We start from the raw sequence: 25,362 nt of genomic DNA, 5'->3' as shown, positions 1-25,362 counted from the left end.
GCAGGATGAGGGCTTCCAAGGAAGAAAAGCACGAGCTGAAGTGAGTTCCTGAGGCATCTCTGGAGCCTTCAAGCCTAGTTCTCATCTGGCTCTGCTAGAAGGGAGAGGAATGAAGAAACGATTCGAGCATCCTTTGAACACTCTCATTGCGGTTCCACTCTCTCCGGCAGGAGCGTCCAGCTGGTCCTGTGTGTTCTTTCGGCTCATCTTCAGGCCTTGCCTGCTCCTCTCGAGCCACGGCCAAGGGAGATTCTCTGGGCAACGGGGTGGGGCCGGGGCTGCTGCCCCTCTCCTTCCTGGCTCCATGGCCGCTCTACTCACCTTGCGTCCTCAACTACGACATTCTTTTTATTGAGATTCGTGTACACTTACTCCTCGGGGGGAAAAAAAATGGGGCTGTAAAAAGAAAATTTAATCGAATTGTTGACTCATTAATTCTTACATTTTTAAATTTTATTATACTTTTAGGTAATAAACAAAGTACTTTAAATGAAGTACATAACAAATGATGTATTGTTAACAATGCAAAAGCTTCTTCCATCTTAAGGACCTTTTGCCAGGCTAAATGAATCCCCCATCCTTGAACTGAAAACAAATTAGTGGACATCAGCTAAACGGTGGTTTAGGAATTTCCAGCGCCCATCGTCTTCCAAATATCAACTTGAACAATTATCCGTATACAAAAATATCTTCACAGCAGTAAGGGCTCCAGGTGAGGGATTACAGCACCCGGATGAAGCAGAGAAATAAGAGAAGGTGCTTCGAGGACAGAAGGAAAGACAAACTCCTGTCACCTCCATCACCACCCCCCATGTCCGGCAGCCCAGCATGGACAGACACACCACTCCCTTGGGAGGAGAGGAAAGTGAGCACCAATTCGCTGGAGGCTCCCACAGGCCAATTCCCCCGGTCCTAGGTGGCTCCCAGGGCACCAGGCTCGCAGCGGGCTCCAGCGGACCCAGGCTTCCCGCTCACCCCAGCACCAAAGCAGCCCCCATGGACTCAAACTCCACACTGGCTCCCACGGACCCCGGCAGACTCAAGGCAGGCCCGTCCCCGTGAACCCAGGCTTCGTGCTGGTCTGTGTACCCAAGCGCCAGGCTGGCACACCTGCTGACCCAGGCATTAGACCTACCTGCCCAGGGACTCCAGCAGCAAGCTCGCCAGCTGACACCACCAGACGACCCACCCAGAATCTCTGGACAGGCTGACTGGGGAAGGGCTTTGCCTGCTGAAGCCAGCGTGTGAAGACTGGAAGAGGTGCCTACTTCTTCAAATGTGCAGACACCAACTCAAGACCACAAGGATCATGAATAATCAAGGAAGCATGACATCAACAAAAGAAACTAATAAAGACCCTGAATAGACAAAGCAATCCTGAGAAAGAAGAATAAGGCTGGAGGCATCACACTTCCTGATTTGAAACTATATTACAAAGCTATAGTAATTGAAACAGTATGGTACTGACATAAGAACAGACACGCACACCAGTAGAACGGAACTGAGAGCCCAGAAATAAACCCATGCATATACGGTCACCTAACATTTGACAAGGGGTACTCAATGAGAAAAGGATACTGTCTTTAATAAATGGTGATGGGAAAACTGCATATTCACATACAAAAGAATGAAATTGGACCCCTATCTCACACTACTCAAAAAAATTAACTTGAAATGGGTTAAAGACTTAAGTATAAGACCCAAAACTGTAAAACTACTAGAAGAAAACATAGGGCATAGGGAAATAGCTCTTTGACACTGGTCTTGGCAACGATGTTTTGGATATGACACCAAAATCACAGGCAACAGAAACAAAAATAAACAAGTGGGACTACATCAAACTAAAAAGCTCCTGTATAGCAAATGAAACAGTCAGCAAAATAAAAAGGAAACCTATGAAACGGGAGAAAATATTTGCAAACCATCTGTCTGATAAGGGATTAATATCCAAAATATATAAGGAACTCATACAACTCAATAGCAAAAAAAAAAAAAAACAAAAAAAACCCAATTTAAAAATGGGCAGAGGAATTTATTAGACATTTTTCCGAAGAAGAAGACATATAAATGGCCAACAGGTACATGAAAAGTTGCTCAATATCACTAATCATCAGGGTAATGCAAATCAAGCCTACAATGAGATATCACTTCACACCTGTCAGAATGGCTATAGTCAAAAAGACAGGTGATAACAAGTGTTGGTGAGGATGAGGAGAAGAGAGAGCCCTTGAGCCTTGTTGGTAGGAATGTAAATTAGTGCAGTTGCTATGGAAACAGTATGGAGGTTCCTCAAAAACATTAAAAATAGAACTACCATATGAGCCAGCAATTTCACTTCTGGGTATTTATCCAAAGAAAACAAAAACACTAACTCAAAGAGATGTCTGCACTCCCATGTTCACAGCAGCATTATTCACAACATCCAAGACGTGGAAACAGCCTAAGCATCCATCGATGGATGAATGGATAAAGAAAATGTAAGACTGGAATATTATTCAGCCATAAAAAGGAAGGAAATTCTGCCATTTTTGACAACATGGATGGACCTTGATGGCATTATGCTAAGTGAAATAAGTCTGACAGAGAAACACAAATACTGTATGTTCTCACTTATATGTGGAATCTAAAAAAGCCAAACCCATAGAAACAGAGTAGAACGGTGGTTACCAGGGGCTAGGGGGGTGGCGGAAATGGGGACATGCTGGTCAAAGTGCATCTTATAACTTCCAGTTATAAGATGAGTAAGTTCTGGGGAGCTAATGTCCAGCATAGTGACTATAGTCAACAATACTGCATTGACACTTGAAAGTCGAGACAGTAAATCTCAAGTGTTATCACCACACACACAAAAATGGCAATTAAGTGAGGTGATGGAGGTGTTAACTGACTTTATTGCGGTAATCATTTCACAATGTTTGTATATCAAGTCATCACATTATACACCTTAAACTAACGTATAGGTCAATAATATCTCGACAAAGCTGGGAAGAAAAGAAAACAGATTAGCAAGTAGTGCACATAAACTGCTACTGTGTGCCCAGCACCTCGGGTCCATTTCCTCAAGTGCTTTTCACAGTCTCTCTCTCTGATAGGTACTGTTGCTGTCCCCATTCTGTAGATGAAGAAATGAAATATTAGAGAAACTAATAACAAAATCACCAGTTAGTAGGATCTATCTGAATCCAAGACTGAGTTCTTACCCCCTATTACATACTTAGGACTTCTTAAAGATGAGTGATGAGGTTGGTGTAATCCTTATATATTATGTGAAGTGCTTATTTAATGTCTGCACTGGAAAAACAGAAACTCACTCAAAACACTTTTTTAAAAGGGATATTAACCCTCTGTGAAGTTCAGCCTATAGATATTTATATCCACCACCCCCCCGTAAAAAGTAGGGGGATCTTCAGTGAATGCATTGACGATGTTATTGGCGGTAGTGAAGGTTTATAGTACGGCTGATGAGATCCCAGAGGGAAGCCCAAGTCCTCCTGGCACTGGGAGCCCCTCGGCTGGAGCGCTGGCTCCTCTTCCACTCACCCTGAGGCAAGGTCTGACCTCCACAACAAGCACATGAAAAGATGTTCAACGTCACTAATCATTAGGGAAACGCAAACCAAAACTACAACAAGATGTTACCTTATATCTGTTAGAATGGCTATAATTACCAAGACAAAAAACAATAAATGTTGAAGAAGATGTGGAAAAAGGGAACTGCTGTTGGGAATGCAAATTGGTGCAGCCACTATGGAAAGCAATATGGAGATTTCTCAAAAAATTAAAAATAGAAATACCATACAACCCAGCTATCCCACTACTGGATACTTATCCAAAGAACTTGAAATCAACAATTCAAAGAGACTTTGCACCCCTATGTTCATTGCAGCACTATTCACAATAGCCAAGATGTGGAAGCAACCCAAGTGCCCATCGACTGATGAATGGATAAAAAAGATGTAGTATATATATGGAATACTACTCAGACATAAAAAAGACAAAATCATTCCATTTGCAACAACATGGATGGACTTTTCTTAGCATGCAATTTAAGGGTATTGTCCAGCAAAATAAAAGAAACAAGAAAGAAGAAAACATAGGGTCAGGAACAAGTGGTCCCAGGGGAGCCATTCTGTGGCAGCTGTGCCGCCCACCCAGAAAGTAGGGAGCCAGAGCTGGAGCAGAGGCAACCGCCCCAGGGAGGACAGCCTGGGGAAGAAGGACCATCTCCAGAGAGAAAGCAGGACTGAAAACCTAGACAAAAGGAAAGAAAAAAGGAGAAAGGCAACAAGAAACTCAAGGAAAACACAAAAAGCTGCACAGGAAAGTCATGGACCGCGTAGGAAACAAACTGTGAAACAGCAGGTTGGTAGCATCAAAGCTTCGAGGAGTTGTAAGAAAAGAGACCCCAGATGACCTTGCTGCTAGGAATGTGCTCCCTACACAGACGACCCCTCTAGGGTCTTGTCACTGGTCCGGGACATGTAATTCCAGCACAGATGATCTGTCCCAACCCTGAACAATATTTCATAGTCATAAAAATGTAAACGCCTTCAATGGGAGTCAAATTGGTAAAGTCAACGGATGAAAATGCACAAAAGACCTTCTCGTGGATACGGAGAGAAGGTGACTGTTGATGACTTTAACTGGGTAAAAGTAAAGACATAATTGGTAACAGAATGGATGTGAAAGGGAGAGAGAAGAGGTAGGAAAAGGAGAGAGGGACTGATTCCATGCCTTGCAGAGTAGAGGTGAAGACATACTGTCCATATTTGATGAAATATCATACAGAATTTAAGTAGACTCTTTATCATTAGAATGGTAACTCAATTATTTTAAAAATAGTGTCATCAATCATTAGGCAGAGAGTAATGCGGTGGTGTAAACCTTCATCTTTCACATGGTGAGGCCAACCGAGTGTGCAAAGTGAGTAGATCAAGAAATAAGAGAGAAGCGAATCATATAGAGTTATGGGTGTAGACATCAGCAAAACCAGAAAATGTAAAAGAGAGACTGTCTCTGAGAGGTGATGGGAAAGGTTGGCATAAGAGAATAGACGAGAACGAAAAGCTAAACATGCAATAAAAACAAAGAAAGGAATCAATATTGCTATGAACGTGGAAATGCAGCTCTCACTGGAAACCTGACAGGAACTGAAGCAGACTTCTCTGTTTCTTTACACACACACATGCAGAACTTTCTTCTACCTTCTACTGTCAGCCTTCTCTGAGTTTCTGCTTCCTTGTAGCTTCAATTTGCCAGGACCCCTTGTATCAGTCAGGATGCAGAAAGGAAAGAGACCAGACCCTGATGAATAAGGGATTTTTTTTCTTGTTATGTGACCTGGGGCATTTGTAAAAAATTATTTTATTGAGGTCACATTGGTTTATAACATTGTGTAAACTTGAGGTGTACATTAATATATTTCAGCTTCTGTACAGACTGCATCATATTCACCACCAACAGTCTAGCTTTTATCCGTCCCCATACATATGTACCCCTTCACCCCTTATGCCCACCCCCCACCCCCTTCCCCTCTGGTAATCAGCAATCTGTTCTCCTTATCTATGTGTTTATTCATAAATCTGCCACAGATGAGTGAAATCATCTGGTATTTGTCTTTCTCTGTGTGACTTATTTCGCTTAGCATAATACCCTCAAGGTCCATCGTGATGTCCCAAATGGCACAATTTTGTCTTTTTTATGGCTGAGTAGTATTCCATTGTGTATATATACTACATCTTCTTTATCCAGTCTCCATTGACGGGAAGTTGGGTTGCTTCCACGTCTTGGCTGTTGTGAATAGCGCTTCAATAAACATAGGGGTGCATAACTCTCTTTGAATTACTGATTTCATGTTCTTTGGATAAATACCCAGTAGTGGGATAACTGGATCATATGGTAGTTCTATTTTTAATTTTTTTTAGAAATATCTATGCTGTTTTCCATAGGGGCAGCACCAGTTTGCATTCTTGTGGGAGCAGAGGCCAGGCCAAGGGAGGCCGGTGAGGGCTGGAGCAGCACCCTGGGGCCAGCAGTCACAGGCAGCCTATCACCCCTAAGCCTGCAGGCTGTGGCAGGAACAGTCAGGGAACTTAGAGAGTGGGTGGGCTGTCGGGAGGGCTGCCCTGGAGGAGCTGAGAGCTTGCAGAGGAGTGAACCACTGCTGACCACAAGCAGGTGGGAGGGAGCCAGGACAAGACACACCCTGCCTCTCTCCCCTCCCACCTGAGGGCAAGGGGGCCCAGTCTCCGAGGCACAGGCAAGGGGAGAGAGTGGCCAGGGGGCTGGGAGGGCAAATGGAGACCACGGACACAGCTTCGTGGCCTGACTATACCTAGAGGCTTCTTTCTATGCACTCCTCTGTTACATCCCATCACGGGCCAGGCTACGGATTAGCTGCCCGGGTCACTGCCTGGTCCAATCAGCTATACTGGAAATGGCTGGGGGTGAGGGAATGGGAAATGCACCGGAAACATCCTCGCTCTGGGTGGAGCCGCTTCACCTGTTGGCAGGTCCAGAACAGACGCAAATATGTGCATGTGTAACATATAAATTAAATGAAAGTCGTTGTGACATTGTGGTTGGTCCGCCTCAGGGCTTACATGCCTCAGGGCTCAAACGTTTATTGAGAACTGCCTGTGATCGAGGCGCAGTGAAACACTGCACTGTTCTCTCCCCTCCTTTCCCCAGCTCCTGTGTCAGTAGGCCTGATTATTACTCTATGTTACAGACCAGGAGGTTGCACCAGCGGAGGTTAGTGCCCAGTGAAAGTAAGTGGTGGAGGCTGGATTTCACCTCACCCGGGCAATCTGATGCCAGACCTGAGCAACTGAACACCATTCTTGCCACATCCTAGAGAAACAAAATAAAAATTAACATCATCTTTGAAAAGGGCTTACCTTTGGGCACAGTTTTCCATGAGCGTGTCCAAAAGTAAACTATAGCAGCACTACAGTTAGCAGTCCAAGATTAGGGAAAACTGGGTGAAAGATATACGGGATCCTGCCAGATTGTTTCTTCCAACTACATGTGAATCTCCACTTGCCTCAAAACAAAGCTAAACAACTATGACTGTAGCAGCATCAATTACCATTTATTCATCTACTTCAACTCAACACGGGGCATCTCCTGTGTGCCAGGCACTCTTCTAGGTGCTGGGGACCAAGCAGAGAACTGACAGAACTCCCTGCCTCGTGGGGCGGGCATTCTAAAGGAAGCTGGCTTGTCCAAAGCTTCACTCGGTCAGGCTGCTTATAGTCCAAATTATTAAATACTCGCTTATTACATAAATATGGATGATGAAGCATGCCATTCCTCATCCCCCGTAAAGTAGGTCTGAGGAGATTTCCCTGGGCTACTTGGCAAAGTTCAGGATATTTGTGAATACCAAGCCTCGTCTCAAATGGTAAATAAATGTCATTCTTTCTGTCCACTCTTGTGTTTAGAATACCTGGAAAATTTAAACACCACTTCCACACATGCTCAGAAAGTCTAACTGCCTTCTCTTTCCTCCTCTTCCTTGCTCTAGGCTACCAAGAGCATCCAAAAAGGAAGAGGTGGGTGCAGTCAGTTCTCATGGAGATGATGGGGCTGTGATTGATGGATTGCAAATCCCAGCTAGTGTTCCCAAAGGAAGACATTTCTCTTGACCATTCCAGTGCCCTAGAGATCCAAGACATCCAGGAAGAAGATGCAACCAGCAGACAGAAAACAGCAGCCACCCAAGCGCTGAGGAGAGCCCTTCCGGTCATCTCTGTCCCAGCTCCAAGGTCTTCTCCATGATGGCCTGTAACAGCACGTCCATTGAGACTTACGAATACTTGCTGCTGAACGAGAGCATTGTGTCAGACTCTGGGGTGACCACTCCTCCTGCCCCCCTCAGGATATCCTTGTCAATTCTCATGATGCTGATGATTGTGGTCGGATTCCTTGGCAATGCTGTCGTCTGCATCATCGTGTATCAGAGGCCAGCCATGCGCTCTGCCATCAACTTGTTGCTCGCCACGCTGGCCTTCTCCGACATCATGCTGTCCTTATGCTGCATGCCCTTCACTGCCATCACCCTGATCACTGTCCACTGGCACTTTGGGGATTACTTTTGCCGGCTCTCGGCCACACTTTACTGGTTTTTTGTCCTGGAGGGCGTGGCCATCCTGCTCATCATCAGCGTGGACCGTTTTCTCATCATCGTCCAACGCCAGGACAAGCTGAACCCACAAAGGGCCAAGGTGATCATCGCCGTCTCCTGGGCCCTGTCCTTCTGCGTCTCTGCTCCCTCGCTTGCAGGCTGGACGTCCGTGGAGGTGCCCACCCGGGCCCCTCAGTGTGTGCCAGGCTACACGGAGCTCCCGGCCAACCGCGCCTACGTGGTGACACTGGTGGTGGCTGTGTTCTTCGTGCCCTTTGGTGTCATGCTCTGCTCCTACCTGTGTATCCTCCACACGGTCCGGAAGAATGCCATCCGTGTCCACAACCAGTCGGACAGCCTGGACCTGCGGCAGCTCACCAGGGCTGGCCTGAGGCGGCTCCAGCGGCAACAGCAGGTCAGCGTGGACCTGAGCTTCAAAACCAAGGCCTTCACCACCATCCTGCTCCTCTTCGTGGGCTTCTCGCTGTGCTGGCTGCCGCACTCGGTCTACAGCCTCCTGTCGGTGTTCAGCCGGACTTTCTACTGCAGCTCCTCGTTCTATACCACCAGCTCCTGCATCCTGTGGCTCAGCTACCTCAAGTCTGTCTTCAACCCCATCGTCTACTGCTGGAGAATCAAAAAGTTCCGCGAGGCCTGCGTAGAATTGCTGCCCCAGACCTTCCAAATCCTCCCCAGAGTGCCTGAGCGGATCCGAAGGAGAATCCAGCCAAGCACCGTCTACGTGTGCAATGAAAACCAGTCTGCTGTTTAGGCGAGAGGCAGGAGGAGCACAGGGTCCGTCGGTCCTTCCGCCCTGCTTCCTGGCACTGTGGTTGCAGGCAGCCTTGCGTGGTGGCCACTGAAGCACAAAGGTACTCATTTGTTACCAGATGAGCTGCGGCTCCCAAGTTTGCAAGATGAGCTATTTTTGTTTACTGCTGCAGAACAGTGTGAGGGGCTGATGGACCTGGAAGGTAGTTAAGACAAAGCAGGAATGGGCGGGGGAGTGCGGAAGCTGGGCAGAAAGTTAGGGAGGAGGAGGGGAGCAGGGAGTGAAGTTGGTTGAGTGTGGGACAGGGGAGGGCTCTGTCTAAGGGGCTCGCAAGACACCTGCTTAAGAGAAAGCCCAGCAGGTGTCGCCTCATGCTATCATTCACTGTGTGCGATGCCAGCGTTCGTCAGAGGTGTTTGTGTTCGCGGTGTGTGGGGAAACATGCAAAGGTCATTCCCCAGGCCGTTTATGACCACACCAAATCATCCTTTGTGTAAACCCAAGTCACGCCAGGAGCAGAGTGAGCCCGTGCTTCTCAGTTCCTCAGTGTACGCACGGGAGGCCTCCATGGCTGGAAGCCCAGAGAATGTTCATGGGCAGCGCAGCTGAAACGAGTAGCCCACCTGAGTGCTTGTGCATGTACCCACCCCTCCTGCAGGCCCCGGCCCCCCTGGCCCCGCGCCTGAAGCCTCCCGCCCTCTCCTCTGCTGTGACAGTCCCTCTGCCCCTTCCCTCTTTCCATCCACTGCTCCCATGCCCCCCTCTGTTTTCATTCCATCTGTCCCAGCGCACAGAAAGAACACGCTCCTGTCATTCACCTTTCCGCAAGTATTTGTGGTGACTTGGTCCAATCTCAGACATGCTCAGGGGTGTGGTGGCGTGGTTTACCTTCCTCCCGACCCCTGAGGCTGCAGGCCTCGTGAGCCACGCAGGGGGCCTAATGAACACCCCCCTGGGCAGCTCCCCACCGACCTCTGTGTTCCTCCTACCTCATTCGGATCCACGGGAACCTGACTGCTGCAGCCTGGGCCACCTTCCTGGACCCTGGTCCTCCGAGCCGGGCAGGGCTGGGGTCCCGGGACTGAAGCTGCCTAGGGGGGACCTTTCTGCTTGTGCCCAGGGCGCCCCCTACCACCGGGAGCTTCTGAAGTTGGGGATGATTTTCATGAGTTCAGGGCCCACCACTTAGTCCACTGAGCTCTCTACAGTTTCAGATCTGAAGAGAGTCAGAAGTTTAAGGAGAGATTCAGAAAATCTGATTCCAAGTCTAACTCCATCAGGAACTAGTCATGTGAACTTGTTCGTGTCACCTCTTGCTCTGGGCCTCAGTTTCCCCATTTGCCAAGCAAGGAAGCAGGTCTAAAAGATCTCCAACGTCCCTGTCTTCTCTCAAACACTCCAATTCTAGAATGTGTATGTTTTCTACTCGTAGTCACCAGATCCCCTGCATTCGTTTCTTTATCCATGCCGTCAGAATTTATTAAGTGCCTACTGAATGCAAGGCACCGTGGTGAGATAGTGATGAACAAGGCGTGGGCTGCGCCCAAAAGCAGTCATCCGATTTATCTCAGGATAATCGTCACTCACATTTGGCCTGAGAGCACAGAAGCTCCCTTTGTGTTTCTCCTCTCATTTCCCTTCCAAAGTTGTAGTAAGAGGCCAGCCCTCCATTCTCATGCTCTCTCCCCAGGGTGCAGATGGTGACAGAGGTGCGAAAGGGAGTGAACGTAATTTACATTAGTCTAAGCCCAGGGAAGGGCTTGTCAAGAAAATAGTTGACACCTTTTCTCACCAACTCCCGCCTTCTTTTACACCCAGAGGGGAGAGAGAGAGAGAGAGAGAGAATATGAAGACAGGCAATTGGTGTGTGATTGATTGCGGTGGGTCCTGTCAATTCTGTGTCCCCAGTGTACCCCCAAGGTTTGCCTTCTGTCCCCACGAGGCAGTGCTGCATGGCCTCAGTGGTGTCCAAGAGCACAGCCAGACCACCAAGGGGACCAGGCCATTGGGCACCCTCCCCTCTGGTGGGCATTTAAGAGAATGTTCTTCAAGAGCCTTGAGCAAAAAGAAGTCACAAACTGAATGAATGAAGGTACCAAAACTCACATCAATCAGTGTTCTATGATGTATGTTGGACAGTAATATATATGTTTTAAAGTAATAATTTTGTATATATTTTATTTAAATAAAGCCTTATTGCTCTTTCGGTGTATAAGCCTATGTTGTTGCCGAAATTAGCACCAGGGCCGTGAACAGTAAGCCAAGAACCTGGTGTCCAGCACCTCCTAAGACAAAACAACTTCAGGAATTCCAGGACTCGTGGAGGACGTTAATGGTAAGACAACCACCAGGAGACTGTTGACAATGGGGCTCACGACTGGGGCACTCCAATTTTCTTTTTAATCACAGCCCCACTAAGTCACTCCAGCCGGTCAGTCTGCACCTCTGACTCTCAGTTTGCCACCTTGAGAGCTCTCCCGGCCTCCTTGACCCTTCGATGACCTTGGCTTTCCTCAGATACTGCATAAATGCTGTAAATGCCGTTCTCGCCTCCCTCCCTGAGGCCCACAGGGCAAGCACTGCTGTCTGCTCTTGTTTTCATCTCCTCGGTAACCTCGGGGTTCCCCCACACTCTGGGCACCTGAATGGTTTCTCTGGGGCCGTGGGAGGTGACTGTGGGAACAACTGTCCCGGAGGCCAGCACCTGGCTCCTTGGGAGAGCCTAGCCTCAGAAAATGAGACACGAGCGAGGCTCAGAAGTGTCTTCCTAATTCAGACCACCCCTGAAAATCCACTGCCTTTTCGTCTCGAATCTTGATCCCTGCCATTGGGGTAAACAAAAGCAAGGGTTCTCGAGGAACCAACCGTTCTGACAACCAGGATGAGCAACAAAAATCTACATCAATTCCTACTTTGCTATTCTGAGCCCTGGTGTCTTTTCCCCAACATGATTGACAGCACATGCTCCTTTTGGACTGCAAACCCCACTCTGTTAGATATTTCTGACCTTGCTCTCGTTGCCTTGCTCAAGCAGTCAGCAGCCCTGCCTCCAGAGCCCCTGACGTCTCAGGAACGCCCGGCGCCCAGGTTTCCGCTCCCTTGGAAATGCACGGGCAGTGGCGCAGAGAGGGCAAGTGGTCCAGAATGGGCAGTCCAAACCCCAGGGTCCCTTGCTTTCTGAGCGACTCCAGGAAGTCGTGGAGCATTTCTGAGCCCGAGCTTCCTCATCTCCTATGTGGTGGAATTGCTCCCAGGCAGAGGGCCCCCTCAAAGAATAAGTGAAATAAGGTATATAAAGGATCTAGCCCAATGCCGGGTCCATGGTAAAGGCTGAATATACAGTGGCAATAATGATTACAGTTGTCCTGTCAACGTGCTTTATGGCCCGGGTTTATCCTTGCTGTGCAAGGATAGAAACGTGTTTCAGAAACTGGCCATTCAGTCCCTTTCCTCATCCTCATGTGGCCCTCAGATTTCAGTTGACAAGAACACAACACCCACGGAAGCCAGGAGCATGGATTTGACCTTAAAGAGCAAAATTCGCAATGGCCTGAACTGTACCACTTGGTTCCATTGGAAACTCTCCCTAGTCAGAAGGCCACGTGCCCCAGCTACAGCCTTCCTGACGTGGAAGGAGAGGACGAGGATTTGGTGGACTCCCCGCGGTCTCTGCCAGAACATCGAGTGATTTTGCAAATTCTGAGGTCCTAAGTACAAATTTCCAATAAAGGAGCCTTCGCTCATTGTAAAATAGACACACGTCTTATCACATCATCCCAACATGTTTGCTTCTCTCTTTCTTCACATCCACGTGCAGAAAGCGCACGCATCTGTGCCTGTCCTAAGGAGATAAAGTCACCACATATTTAATCTTTTAGACACAAAAGAAGGGAGACATGAAAGTAAACCGTTTGAAAATTTGCAGCCACAAAGGAATGAATTTTGCCCTTTAAGATAAGGAAAAAAAGTGCTATTTAAAACAATAATCAACAGTAATTGAGAACAACTCTGCCTAAGATTTGATTACATTAAAAGCAAGAGGATAATTTCAAGGCTCTGCCTGCTGAGAGGTGGAGCGTGGATGCCGAAGGCCAGGTGGACCACCGCGTGTGGAGGGGGGGCGCAGGCCAGGCCGCAGCCATCTAACTAGTCAAGAGGAGGAGGGTTTGGGGACCTTAGCCGGGAGGTTAGCATCTGGATTCTGTAAAAATGAAAAGATGTTTGAACCCAAAGCCATGGTGTGCGTGTGCACACGTGTGTGTGAGTGCACATTATTTTGGTAGGCGTCTGAGGTTACTGTGGCAGACAGTTCAAGTTCACCGTCTGCTCTTTCACCTGTCACCCTGGAGGAGTGGGAAACAAGGTGACATGGGAACAAGACAGGTACCCAAGATTGTCCCACTCCCAGCGGGAACCAGGAGGGGCGGCAGCTCAGACAGATTTTCCTAGTTAGTCTGATAGGAACGGAAAGAACTTACCTGTATGAGAAACACCTGGATGCAACCAACACCTTACCTTCTGCAATCACGAATTCGAGGGCACTGATATGCGAGTTCAGCCGTCTGAGGTGGTCAGGTCAACGCCTAAAGACCCCCAAGGTCTGGGCAATAGGAAAAAATTCCTGCACTGGGTCTATACGCTCCATCTCCTCGTGCTCTCTCCTGCCGCCTCTGGCATTGGCTGTCCCTGTGCCAACCTTTCCAGTCAAGGAAAAAGCAGCCCGGCTCATATTCAGAAGCATTTTTCAAAAGACAGATTTGCTGCTCCTTATTAACTGTCCTTGTGGGGACTATATTTCTCCTTTCCTCCCTCATTGAAATGCTGCTGCCATATTCCCTCATTACAGGATTTTGCTGTGGTGTCATGGAGACTCCAAATGCTTTATTAAACCATAAAGAAAAGGTCACTAAAAGACAAACATGACTGAGTAATTTAAAAATGCATGTGGAGGGGCCAGCCAGGTGGCACAGCGGTTAAGTTCGTATGCTCTGCTTCAGCAGCTCAGGGTTTGCCAGTTCGGATCCCGGGTGCGGACATGGCACCGCTTGGCAAGCCATGCTGTGGTAGGCATCCCATATATAAAGTAGAGGGAGATGGGCACGGATGTGAGCTCAGGGCCAGTCTTCCTTAGCAAAAAGAGGAGGATTGGCAGCAGATGTTAGCTCAGAGCTAATCTTCCTCAAAAAAAAAAAAAAATGCATGTGGAGAAACAGAAAGCTTAATTTGCTTTCAAAGCACAGGCAGAGGCTAGGGACAAACATTATGGGGCACAGGGGGCTCTTCCTCCCCACAGCGTCCCATTCTCTCCGGGATCTGTGGGCCTCCGGGGAAGCAGTCAGTCCAGGCTGCTCAGGAAGTGCTTCCCCCTCTTACGAGCCCTGGGGCTGCGGAATGCACCCACACACAACCTGCACAGGGGGGTGGGGACCCCTGTGGGTTTCTCTCCAGCGGGGCCCAGGTGAGCGCCCCTGGCTGCTTCCCCATTCTCCAGGGGGACACGTCCCACAAGCGTCTTGTCACAGAGTCTAGGTCCCTGCTCCACCCTCACGTGAGCTCCTTCCGCCTGCAGACCCCTCTTCATTCTCTGGCCTCTTGTCCGGTTTTCTCAGATCTTTCCTTCTCCTTCTCAAAACATCCAATAAGCAGATACGGGTAAGCGCTTAACTAGATATGAGCTGACACTAACATATTAAAGGTTAGATTTACATCCTGTAAAAGAATGGTATATTTTCCATCCTTATGAATAAATGCCCCCTCGTCCTAAGAAAAGTTTTAAAATTGGCATTACTGATTTTTTTTATTATAGAGGTAATTTGCTGCTTGTAGAAATAAAAACAGAACAATTAATATGTTTATTGGATTTTTTTTTACCCAGACGCATAAAGAAAATTAAAGATTTTTAAAAGTCTTTTTTATTATACATTAAAACAAGGTATATTTTCTTTTGCAAAATTCAGTTGATACTATACCACATCGCAACTTTGTAGCTTCACTTTTGGGGGTTTCTGTGTGTTTTGAAGTGATTTCTGATGGGTGGAAGTCTTCCATTGTGTGGATGCGCCACCACCTAAGTTGTTTACTCCGTTTTTCAGGTTTTTTCCTACTTTTCACTATTTAAAAAAATGTTGTAATGAACATCTTTGACATAAATTTCTCTGCCTACCCACTGACTGTCCTTCTAAAATAAACTTCTAAAAGTGCAATTAGTGGCTTTTCGTGCGATAATAATTTTTTTTTTTGCACAAAGTTTGTGGCAATTTATTCTCTCACCAGCTGTGCTTGAGAATTACCAAAATCTTGGGAAACTGTTTGGCTAGGTCATGAAGCTCTTCCCATTAGCCACCGATGGGCCCTCTGCCCACAGGCTGGGCCCAGGCTCCTTTGGGCCACTGTTGACCTATGAACTGGGGCATGAAGGTGCCAGGGAGACAAAACATAAGCTGTTGACAGAGGAGGCATTATTCAAGAGTCTCTAGTTTTGTAATTAATATATATTCACTAATTATATACAGAAAAGTGTAAGAGAAAAAAATTATTAAAGGTATTTGACACCTCCTCAGAAACCAGTTTGGACTGAAAGGGTTAGTTATGGCATTTACAGGCCAACTTGAATCACCTAGACTCAGGAAGGCCCTTGAACACAGAAGAACTGGCTGGCTGGCGGGCTGGCCTAGGAAGGGCTTCCAGACCATCCTGCGTCCCTTTCTCATCCTATGCTCCTCTGAGGCAAACTTCCTACCCTGCTGTTGGAAGCACATTGCAGCTTTTATGTTCAAGTCTCTGTCCTGAGAAGCAGAGTAGAATACACTGTGGCTGCCCCGGTAGCCGGATCTAAAGGATGTATGGACACCTTTTATTTTCTGTATCCTGACACTTTGACATCAGGGGCCATGCTCACCCCGGAGGAACTGCCCCTCCCAGGGATAGCTAACTCCACAGAGAGTGAAACGCATGCCTGCCAGCACACCTCTCAAATACAGACCAACCAATCCTGGGCCTGCTACCGGACAACCAGGGACAGCCCCTATGTCCAAGAGCCCTCTGAAATCACCCCAGCTAGCCAGTCCTCAGCCTGCTGGCCCGGCTCAGCCATTCCTCCACGGACACCACAATCAAGGCTCTCATCCACAGCACTCCCTCCTTCCGCCTCCTGACTGAGCTGGTGCTGCCCCAGGTGGCTCCTGCAGCACAGTGTGTCTCCTCTTCCTGGGATCTGTGAGGACAAAAACTGTCTTTTCAACGACAGTTGTCTCCTGATCTCTTGGCCTTAATATGCCTCAAATTTTCTATTGATAGGCTATATTTTAAAATAAAGTATTCCCCAAATAAACTGGCTAAAACATTTTGTATTATGCCCTTTGTGTGTACGTGTTGGGGGTCCTTTCCTACGTCATCAAAAACTATGTAAAGACTAAGATGAATGAGCAAAATACTAGATGGAAATATTGACAGTGGTTGCCCCTGGGCGGTGGGACCGTGGTCTTTCTGCAGCTCAGATGCTCGCATTATCTTCCGCTGAGAAGTGGGATGAAGCCTTAGCATCAGCCTCATCTGCCACCATGCCCTGCCTACTTCCCCAGCTGCAATCAAACCCAACCTCTTTGTCTCCTTCTCCAAGAGACCATAATCCCTCTCGCCTCCAGGCTTGGCCTGGCTGTTCCCTCTGCCTGGAGCACTTTCCTTCCCACTCAGGGCTCCTCCTCTGCTCCTGCTGTACCTGCACTGCCTACCCTTGGCATCTGTCCAGCTGCGTCATAATTATCTCCATGGTGAGCTCCAGCAGGGCCAAGACCAGGGGTGTCTTTTTCACCATTTTATCCGCAGAACTTAGCACAGTGTCTGGCACATAGCAGTTTTCTAACATATACTTGTGGAATGAAAGAATGAATACATGAATAAATGAATGCTTGAATTGAAAAAGAGAAATCACCCTGTTAGTATTAAATGCAGCTCTCGGTAATGTGAGTCCCGTAGCCTGTCAGCTGCATCCTTCTGTGGCAAGGTCAGTTCTATTTCTGCAGTTGCATGAACGTGACAGTAAAGTTGGAGCATGTCACTGAGGCTGTGACTGCCCCGGGAGGGAACATGGCCACTCCCCACCGAGGAGAGCCCCACACAGTTGCCACGTAGAGAGAGCCTTCCGTCCTCCTGGTCCACCGGCTGTGCATCCTGGCACAGACACTGCGGGTTGGGAATGGCTGACCTTCTCTGTCGGCTGCTAGGAAGCAGCTCATTTTCCAGTATTTGTATAAGTACAAGATATCTGAAAATTACACCAGTAGGTGCAGATTTAGCACAAATCGGAAACCGGCATAGCCCCTGCATGTTTCCAGTGTTCAGTTGCTTGAAATTACAGTTCTGGGGCAGAGATGATGAAGGGTTACTTCCAGGCCATCCCACCTTCCACCTGGAATTAGATAGCCTTTGCTGTGGGCTCCCCAGCACCCAGGTCTGCAGTGACGGAGCAGAAACACGTGAGAAACGCCCAGCCCTGAGCCTCCTCACAGCAGCGAAGAGGGAGGAAGGAAAGCAGGCCAGTTCTAAGGGGCTGTGGCACTGCTTCCCGGACTTGCATGGTTGGAGGAAGTGGCGACCACTGGCCCTCCCCATCCCAGATCCAGACACACACACACGAGCTGTCGACACGGCTCGCTGAGTGACTTTCTTGCTGTCCCAGGAAAGCGAGAATGCTTGCTTCCCACCCTGCGTTCAGCTTCATCAGGTTGTCAGCACTCCCGGAATGCCACTTAGTGACCGACTCACAGGCAGGAACTGGAGCCCCAACAGCTCGAGCGGCTGCCTAAGCATGGGCGTGGCCAGGCTCTGGGCGCAGGCACACCTCCTTCCCTTCCGGAGACCCTGCAGAGGGTTGTGCAGAGAGGTTGGAAAAATGACAGAGAACATGCACACCTTCGTCAGGAGGCCCGCCAAGGAAGCACACAGCCCGAGATGCTTCATCACAGCATCCACGTCCGGCCTTCACGGCAGCTGCGCTGGCTCTGGTCACTTTTCTGTTATAAGTGAGGCTGGCCCTTGTTTCTGAATCAGCTTTCTGCTGCTCATGATGGGGAAATCTTCGTGTCTTTCTTTGTGCTGATTTTGAACCCATTGTCAAGGGCCTGCATTAGACCATTTGTGAGTGTTGTTTGTTGGTCTGTTTTAACCCAATGAAGAGATTAGGACCATAAACAGTTGACTTCTAGACAGCGGCGATAGGGTTGCAGTTTACAGGGTGATATATGAAATAGCAATGCTAACGTTATATAAAATATGTATAAGCAAATTTTCTAGTACACACACTTTGGGTAACTAAATATACTATTTTAAAGCCATGAAATGGAATATTATTCAGCCTTAAAAAGGAAGGAAATTCTGACACATGCTACAGCACGGATGAACCCTGAGGACGTTATGCTAAGTGAAATAAGCCAGTCACATAAGGACAAATGCTGTATGACTCCACCATAGTTACCCAGAGCAGTCACATTCATAGTGACAGAAAGTAGAATGGTGGTCGCCAGGCGCTGGGGGAGGGGAATGGGTAATTTGTGTTTAATGTGGACAGAGTTTCAGCTTTTGGGAAGATGACAAGGTTCCGGACATGGATGGTGGCGATGGTTGCACCACACTGAATGTTCTTAATGCCACCAAACTCTACACTGAAAAATGATTAAAACAGTACATTTTATCTGTATTTTACCACAATAAAAAAAATCCATGAGAATGGCAAGAAGACTAACATACATGGAAAATATATTAAATACAGCTATATTAGAATATGGTAAACTATCTTTCTCGACAGAAAATTGAGTTTCTGACCATGTTTACCAATATAAAGTGAATAAATTAACTCAAAGAAATCAAATGTCTTTGGAAGTATAAACAACAACTGGGGAGATGCTCTCTTTAATTCTCAAGAAAGCAAAAGTTTAACATTTCGGTTACCTCTATTTACGAGCTTAAGTCAACAGGTGCCTGTAAATCAGCATTGCATTAAACAACTATTTAGAAGTAGGTCTGGCAGTTTTACTCTAAGGTGCTGACTGCAGAGGAGGGAGCCGGGGAGTGCCGGCAGCCTGAGAACCCCAGTTCTAGAGCCCGCCAGCTGCTCCAGGGGAATCCTAACCGTGCGGCGACAAGACGGGGCAGAGGCTGGGATGAGCCAGGCCGACGGGCAGCAGGGCGCAGCTGCCCGGTCATGAAGCTCACACTCCCCTTGACATTAGGTGGGGAATCTGCCTCCCCGACTTGGCTGAACACCAGTGGAATCAGAAACGGAAAACTGGTATTTCAAGTGAGACAAATGGAAAACATTCTCTAGAGAAGAGAACCCTTGTGGTGAAGGACTGCGGAAGCCAGAGCACATGAGGAAGGGCGAAGAGATTCTCAGTCAAGATTGGGAGACCCTGGAGGAAAGGGGCGTCTGGAAGCCAGCTGCTGGAAAGGGCACATAGTCCAACTCCCGGACCAGCGTGTTCAGGCTACAAAGAGGCACTTTTCTACTCGTTGCAACACTGCGCTGAGACTGCGGGAGTGCTCAGACATCCACCTGGATGCTGCAGCAGTCCTTATGCTGGGTGCTCCCCTGAGAGAACTTAGATCCTACAGGACAGCATTGCCTTTCAAAGGCTGGACCATCTCCACTACTTTGCCCTGATTTCGCCTGCTTGGAACGGAGGGTCCTCAGACACCACCCAGCTCCGCCTCCAGCCTATGGACAACATCACCAAGGTCCAGGGAACGAGACTTGCAGGATCACAGCTGACTGTGCCCAATGAGACCCAGCTCTTCCCACACCTAGTGGTAACATTTTACTTCTCAAGTCACCCTCGGCCTGTTGAGTCCTATGAGTTGCTGTCTAACCCCTTCTTGCCACCTGTCTTGTTCAACTAATTTACAACTCTGGACTGCAGACTGAATTATAGCTATTTGTTTCCCCTCCCCGGCTGCACGCTCAAGAAAAGCAGGCTTCATTAACTCTGTGCTTATCTCTGAACAAGGTATTAACAAGCTTTTAGATGGTGCTCCAGCCATTTGGCTTTTTTGCGAAGGTGAAAGGGCCCCTGGTCCATATGGTCTGGATTCTCGTACATTTCCATTTCAGACGCTAAGGTTGACAGATCCACTAAGAGCAAATGGGGTGTCAGTTAATATCTAATTACTCCTCACACGAGTCACAGCCCATTTAACTGAGGCAGGCGCCAGTCTCTGCCTCCACCACAGACACGGTTAGGACACCAATTTACACTCTTTCTCTCTCAGCCCCTTGGCCTTGTGTTCTTCTCACAGGCAGTGAGTCCACCACTCCTCCTTTCTAGCCGGGTTCGTAGCCCCTTTCATCTCTGGTCTGCTATGCACCACGGGCTACCACTGACACAGAAACGAGAAAAGGAGAGTCAGGCTGACGCTCCCTGATTTTCTGTTCGAATACAGCCAGCCCTGGGTTGGTCTCTGGTTTTCTCCTTTGTGGCTGAAGTGCCAGGCGGGAAATGGGCGGGCGGGGACTGTGGCTCTGGTTTGAGGGTCTCAAAGGCCGGGAAAATCACCCCAACGACACGCACCTCAGTTTCTTCAGCCTCAAATACGGATGACTCATGACACCTCACCTCCACATATTCGGAATTTACCAGCCTAGGACGGCATGCAGCTCAGGGTGAGAAGAGTCAGGGGCTGTGTTACCCCACTCTCCTCAGGGCCACCCCACACCTGGAGGGAGAGAAGGAACCCGGGAAAGTGCCGCGAAGTTCATTCAATGGGAGTGCTCAAAGACTGCTATGAACAAGGCTCTAAGGGATGGGTCAAAATTTAAAAGGTGAAGTTTAAAAAAATTACATTCCTTGACACACTCAGGGTTAGAAACCCAAGGGCAGAGGCTTATTTAGGAGCTCTCGGCTAAAAGGTGAAGCACTCAGAAGCACCCAGGAATGTTCTCTGTTAAACTCCTCAGGGCACGATTCCTCTGAAGACAGCACGATTCCTCTGAAGACAGCACGCAGGGAGAGCACCTTCAGAACAGGCAGGAGACAAACTCAGGAGTGGATCATTGAAAGGTCGGCACAGAACAACAAAGAATTCAAGGGGCGCCAATGTAAGTCCTCTGCAGATGCTGGTAGGGGCCACCAGGTCCGGATGCCTAAGTTCCAGAACTCTTCAGACTAGGTACCATGCAAGTGGGAACCATCATCTCACCAAGATAGTTTTATTTAAGAAAAAAAAATTACAGAAGGAACAAAGAATTAAAAGAATTTTAATAAAATCAACAAGTTTACATTTGTACATCTTGGGTATTTGGGACCCAACCAGGGTGAAGGATAAAGTTGCAAGGACAAAGGTTTCCATGGGAGAGAAAGAAAGATGCAAGGGCATCCTCGCCGTGTGACAGGTGTGGATCTGACGGTGCGCCCATGGCGCCTGAGCCCACTGCGCTCCGAAGGACGCCCACATTCCCAAGCTCATGGGCGCAGGCTCTCCAGCTCTGAGCTCAGGCCCAGGGCCCCATAGCCTCCACGACACTCCCACAGTAAGACTTGATAGGCAACAGCAGGTAAACAGTTCATAAAACTAAAATAGTATTGCCCACAGAATATTAATGCCAGCTGAGTCCAGTTCATGCTGTTTTAACTAGAATGGTTACACAGAACCTAACGAGGGAGAAGAGGGCTGAGTGATGCTTCGAATTGCTCTATTCAACGGCACAGTCACAAAACAGCAGGCCTTCAGAAAGAACCATGTATTTCTTTTAAAAATATGATTTAAGAAAACGGGTTTGTGGGAGTTAGAGAAAGGTATGGTTTTAACACAGGAGGCAATTCTGCAGTGTCACAGAACTCTGCCTGTGTTAGGGGATTCGGTAGAGGTGGAAAACGGTTCAACTTGAATTCTCGTTATTCTAAAGGATAACAAACACTTCAAAATATTGATCAACGTTCAGAGGAAAAAAGAGACCAGTGTCCTCAAGTTAACAATGAGTAATCACAAGTCTTTTTCAAGATTTTACCCATTTTGTGCACAGAGAAACAGTGCTTATAAAAGTGCAACACTGCATGACCGAGTAACTTGCTCTTTGCGGAATAACCGCAAACTCATAGGTTGTGATGATAATGTACACAGCTGTACGACCATCCCATAACACAGTCATCCACAGGGTAAAGCTCACGACCGGGCTTTGAATTCACACCAATTTACCCGGCATATGGTTGAGTTACAAGGATAACTTCTTCATCATTTATTCTGTAGATAATTGAGATATAGTTAGGAAAGAATGCATGGATGCCTTTGCTTTCTTGGGCCACTTAGAATCACAAAAGGAAAACGAATACTGACCATTATTAGTTCAGGCAAACATTTTTTAAAGAATGGAGAATGAGCCCCTCCTCCCTCGGGCCCAAGCTTGGCTGATGCTCCAAGGCCCTCTCCTGGCACACACACGCTAATGCTTGTTTTTTGAGCGTTACGGCATGGGGTACAGTGTCTTTACTGTTAGTTCCTAATAGAATCCATAATCACAACGAAGAAATTCAAGAGGGCAGTGAAGTAACAACAGCTTGGGCTTCCTAGAGACGTCAGACAGAGAGAGACAGTGAATTCCCAGTCTGTGGTGAGCAAGAGGCATTCCTCCTGCGTGTTCAGGAAACCTCAGAGCAGGCGTGTAAAGTGCTGGGAGGTGAGGCGGCCTGGCTGGACTTCCTCACAAGGGTGTGCAGGAGCACCCGCCAGGAAAGACGACGTCTCTGTCACATGCAAGGCAGCTGTCACCACTGCCCGCCCTGCTAAGAGCGTGAGGTCGAAACCGGCCTCCCCGGGAATGCGCTCGGCTTGTGCTCATAACGTTTCCCTTCTAATTTCCCAAGTATTCAACAGGAGGTACATTTCAACAAGAAAAAATGTCCCTAACCAATATGACAGATGAATGTCTAAACAAGAGAAAAACTACAAAGATGATATAACTTCAAATAAAAACTTTTAGTCAAACGTGTTGATTGTGGAGTTTCAAATCAGCAGACGATGCGCCAAAAAAGGAACACACACTGGGCCCTCCCCCGCCATGGTCTCCTGTCTGCTGTTGTCTTCAAGACCGGCAAGCAGCTTCTCTCATGGGGCTTTACCAGCGTCTTACAGGTCTTCACTTGCTGGGCAGCCAGAAGCACACAAACTTACCCAGAAGGGAGAGGTTGGGTAAAGAAGGCAGAATTTTTCAGGGGTTGAGAGCAGATGGGAAGAAGGAAGGAACACAAATACTTCCCTCAGGTCAGCCATTTCCAAGGGCAAGGCAGAGCCCCCGAGGTCATCTGGAGAAACAGACAGGACCCCAGCGGCCGTGCTTCGTGGACGGAGAGGGCACTTACACGGGACGGGAAGGTGCGGGTGAAGCCCGCCTGCCACAGGGCTCTGTGTCCTGGCCACTCACTCAGCCGAGACAGGGCTTCACCTTTGCCACCGTGAAGCAAACGGTTCCAGTGCAAATGCAGGTCTCAGGCTCGGGGGGGCGGGGCTGGGGGCCGTCTGTCTGCATTGCACGGGGAAGGCTCATTTCCTCACACAGCAGACGTCTGTTTTGGATTACTAAGAACCTGGACGGGTGTACTCTGGCAGGTGTCTGTTTCCGGGGTTTTCCATTTACATTCATTGCAGAGTGGTCAGCAGCCAAGAGGCCCTGGTTCACATGACTGAGGCTCCCCAGCACCCAGGGCTCATCCCTTCGTCTTGGCTGACCCAAGGGCAGCGGCTTCCTGCTCTCTGCACCCAGCAGCCTTGGTAAAGAACTCAGGGTCCCCCTCGCGCCCTCGGCTGGGCTTCTTCAAGTCCGGGCGCCAGGGCTGGGGGAACTGGGGTTCGTTTGTCTGCTGGCAGCACAGTGCGTGTGGACGAGACCTCCATTTGGATACCTAACAAACACGGGCTCACAAAAGGGATTTTGGCACATCTGGCAAAGCTTTTTGTCCGAGAGCCGAACTGAGCTTCCTTTCAACTTCATCTGCAAAAAGAAAGAAAGACTGTGGATTCTCTCTCATAAAGTTAGACCAGTTTTTCAGAGTTGACACACATTACTCCATCGATTGCTATTACTGATGAGGACTGCCTTAACATCAACTTCTCGAAACAGAATATTAGAAGTGAAATGAAAAACATCCTTAGTATCTGGAGAAGTAAAAATAAAAACTGCAAAACTGCTTTCTTATTTTACAAAAGCAGCTGCTGCTTGTGTGGCCAAGGCATTTCTAACCAAGATCCTCTCTCAAACATAAAGTCATGTAATGTGAGAGCTGAATAAGAGCATATAAATCATCTAATTCCTGGTTCTCTCATTTACAAACAAAAAACAGTAAGGCATGATAGGGATTTAGTCAAAGCCATTTGGTTGATTACGGGCACATTCCTGCCAGGTCCTAGGAAACATGATTTCATTTCTTTAAAGGTAAGTGACAAACTGAGCTGTGACTCCATTGCTCCCTGTCTCATTCGCCGGACTTGAGTTCTGCAAGTTAAAAAGCCTTTCTGCACAATTCACTTGGGTCGACCCAGGCAGGTCAGCCTTTTGGCAAGATGGAATAGCAACTCAGTCGATTCGTTCTGTACTTATTAATCAGTCATTCAACGCTTATTAACTGCCTTCAAGATGCCAGGCTTGGCTCTAGGAATACTGAGGTAAATAAATGAAGTCCCTGCCCTCAAAGAACCGAGGTGTAACAGTAAAGGGAGACAATTACGAATGCACATGCACAGTATGTGAACAGCAAAGGAGACGGTTAGTCTGCTTAAAGGGGTACCGTGGTTTCACAAAGGGAAAAATACTTAGGCTGGGTTTCGAGCGGGCATTCACCAGGCACAAAAGGGAAAGGTGCGAATGTCTCAGGCAGAGGGTGGGCCAGGCGCAAGGGCCGTATGTATGAGGCCCCATGCGTCTAGACACGCAGCGAGAGATGGACAGGGATGGGCCAGAGGAGCGGAGACTGACTCTTCCAGGCCTTGACTCCCCCACTGAGGAGTCAGTGAAGGCTTCTGAGTGGAGGAACACACTGGATTCCTGCTCTGGAAAGATCGCCACCAGCTGCATGGAATATGGGCCTCACAAGACAGAATTCTCCAGAGGAGGAGAAGCCTGGGGACTGGTACAGACTGGACATTTGCGTCCCCCTCAAATTCACATGCTGGAGCCCTAATTCCCACTGTGACGGCATTGGGGGGGGCCTTGCGAGGTGATTAAGGTTAGAGGAGGAAACGAGGGCGGGGCTCCCACGATGGGATTAGGGCCATTCTAAGAGGAGGAGGGACCAGAGCTTGCGCTCTCTGCCGGGTGAGGACGCAGGGAGAAAGAGGCTGTCTATAAGCCAGGACAAGTCCTCACCACGCACCAGGCACCGAATCTACCAGCACCTTGCTCTTGAACTGCCAGCCTCTAGAACTGTGAGAAATCAAAGTCTGTTGCTTAAGCCCCCCAGCCTACAGGACTCGTTATAGCAGC

General features: G+C 48.2%; 2 protein-coding genes across 2 annotated transcripts in view; one reads left to right on the top strand and one right to left on the bottom strand.

Moving 5' to 3' along the window:
- Positions 1 to 7,781: 7,781 nt before the first annotated feature.
- GPR45 (G protein-coupled receptor 45) lies at positions 7,782 to 8,900 on the top strand. The gene has a single exon (XM_046660495.1). The coding sequence runs from the start codon at positions 7,782 to 7,784 to the stop codon at positions 8,898 to 8,900; it is 1,119 nt and encodes a 372-aa protein (XP_046516451.1).
- Positions 8,901 to 21,131: 12,231 nt separating this feature from the next.
- TGFBRAP1 (transforming growth factor beta receptor associated protein 1) overlaps positions 21,132 to 25,362 on the bottom strand; it is a 44,387-nt gene continuing 40,156 nt past the window's right edge. Inside the window, exon 12 of the mRNA XM_046661645.1 lies at positions 21,132 to 23,874. Within this exon, the coding sequence (XP_046517601.1) occupies positions 23,698 to 23,874 (177 nt within the window). The 3' untranslated portion in view covers positions 21,132 to 23,697. The remainder of the gene's footprint in view (positions 23,875 to 25,362) is intronic.

Source organism: Equus quagga, chromosome 5 (genome assembly GCF_021613505.1).
Source record: "Equus quagga isolate Etosha38 chromosome 5, UCLA_HA_Equagga_1.0, whole genome shotgun sequence".
Classification (NCBI taxonomy): domain Eukaryota; kingdom Metazoa; phylum Chordata; class Mammalia; order Perissodactyla; family Equidae; genus Equus; species Equus quagga.
Note: the sequence above shows the minus strand (reverse complement) of the source record. Positions and strands in the feature narration are given on the sequence as shown.

Bases quoted from the DNA above. Each gene is read 5' to 3' on its own strand.
- GPR45 (XM_046660495.1), top strand. From the start codon at position 7,782: ATGGCCTGTAACAGCACGTCCATTGAGACTTACGAATACTTGCTGCTG.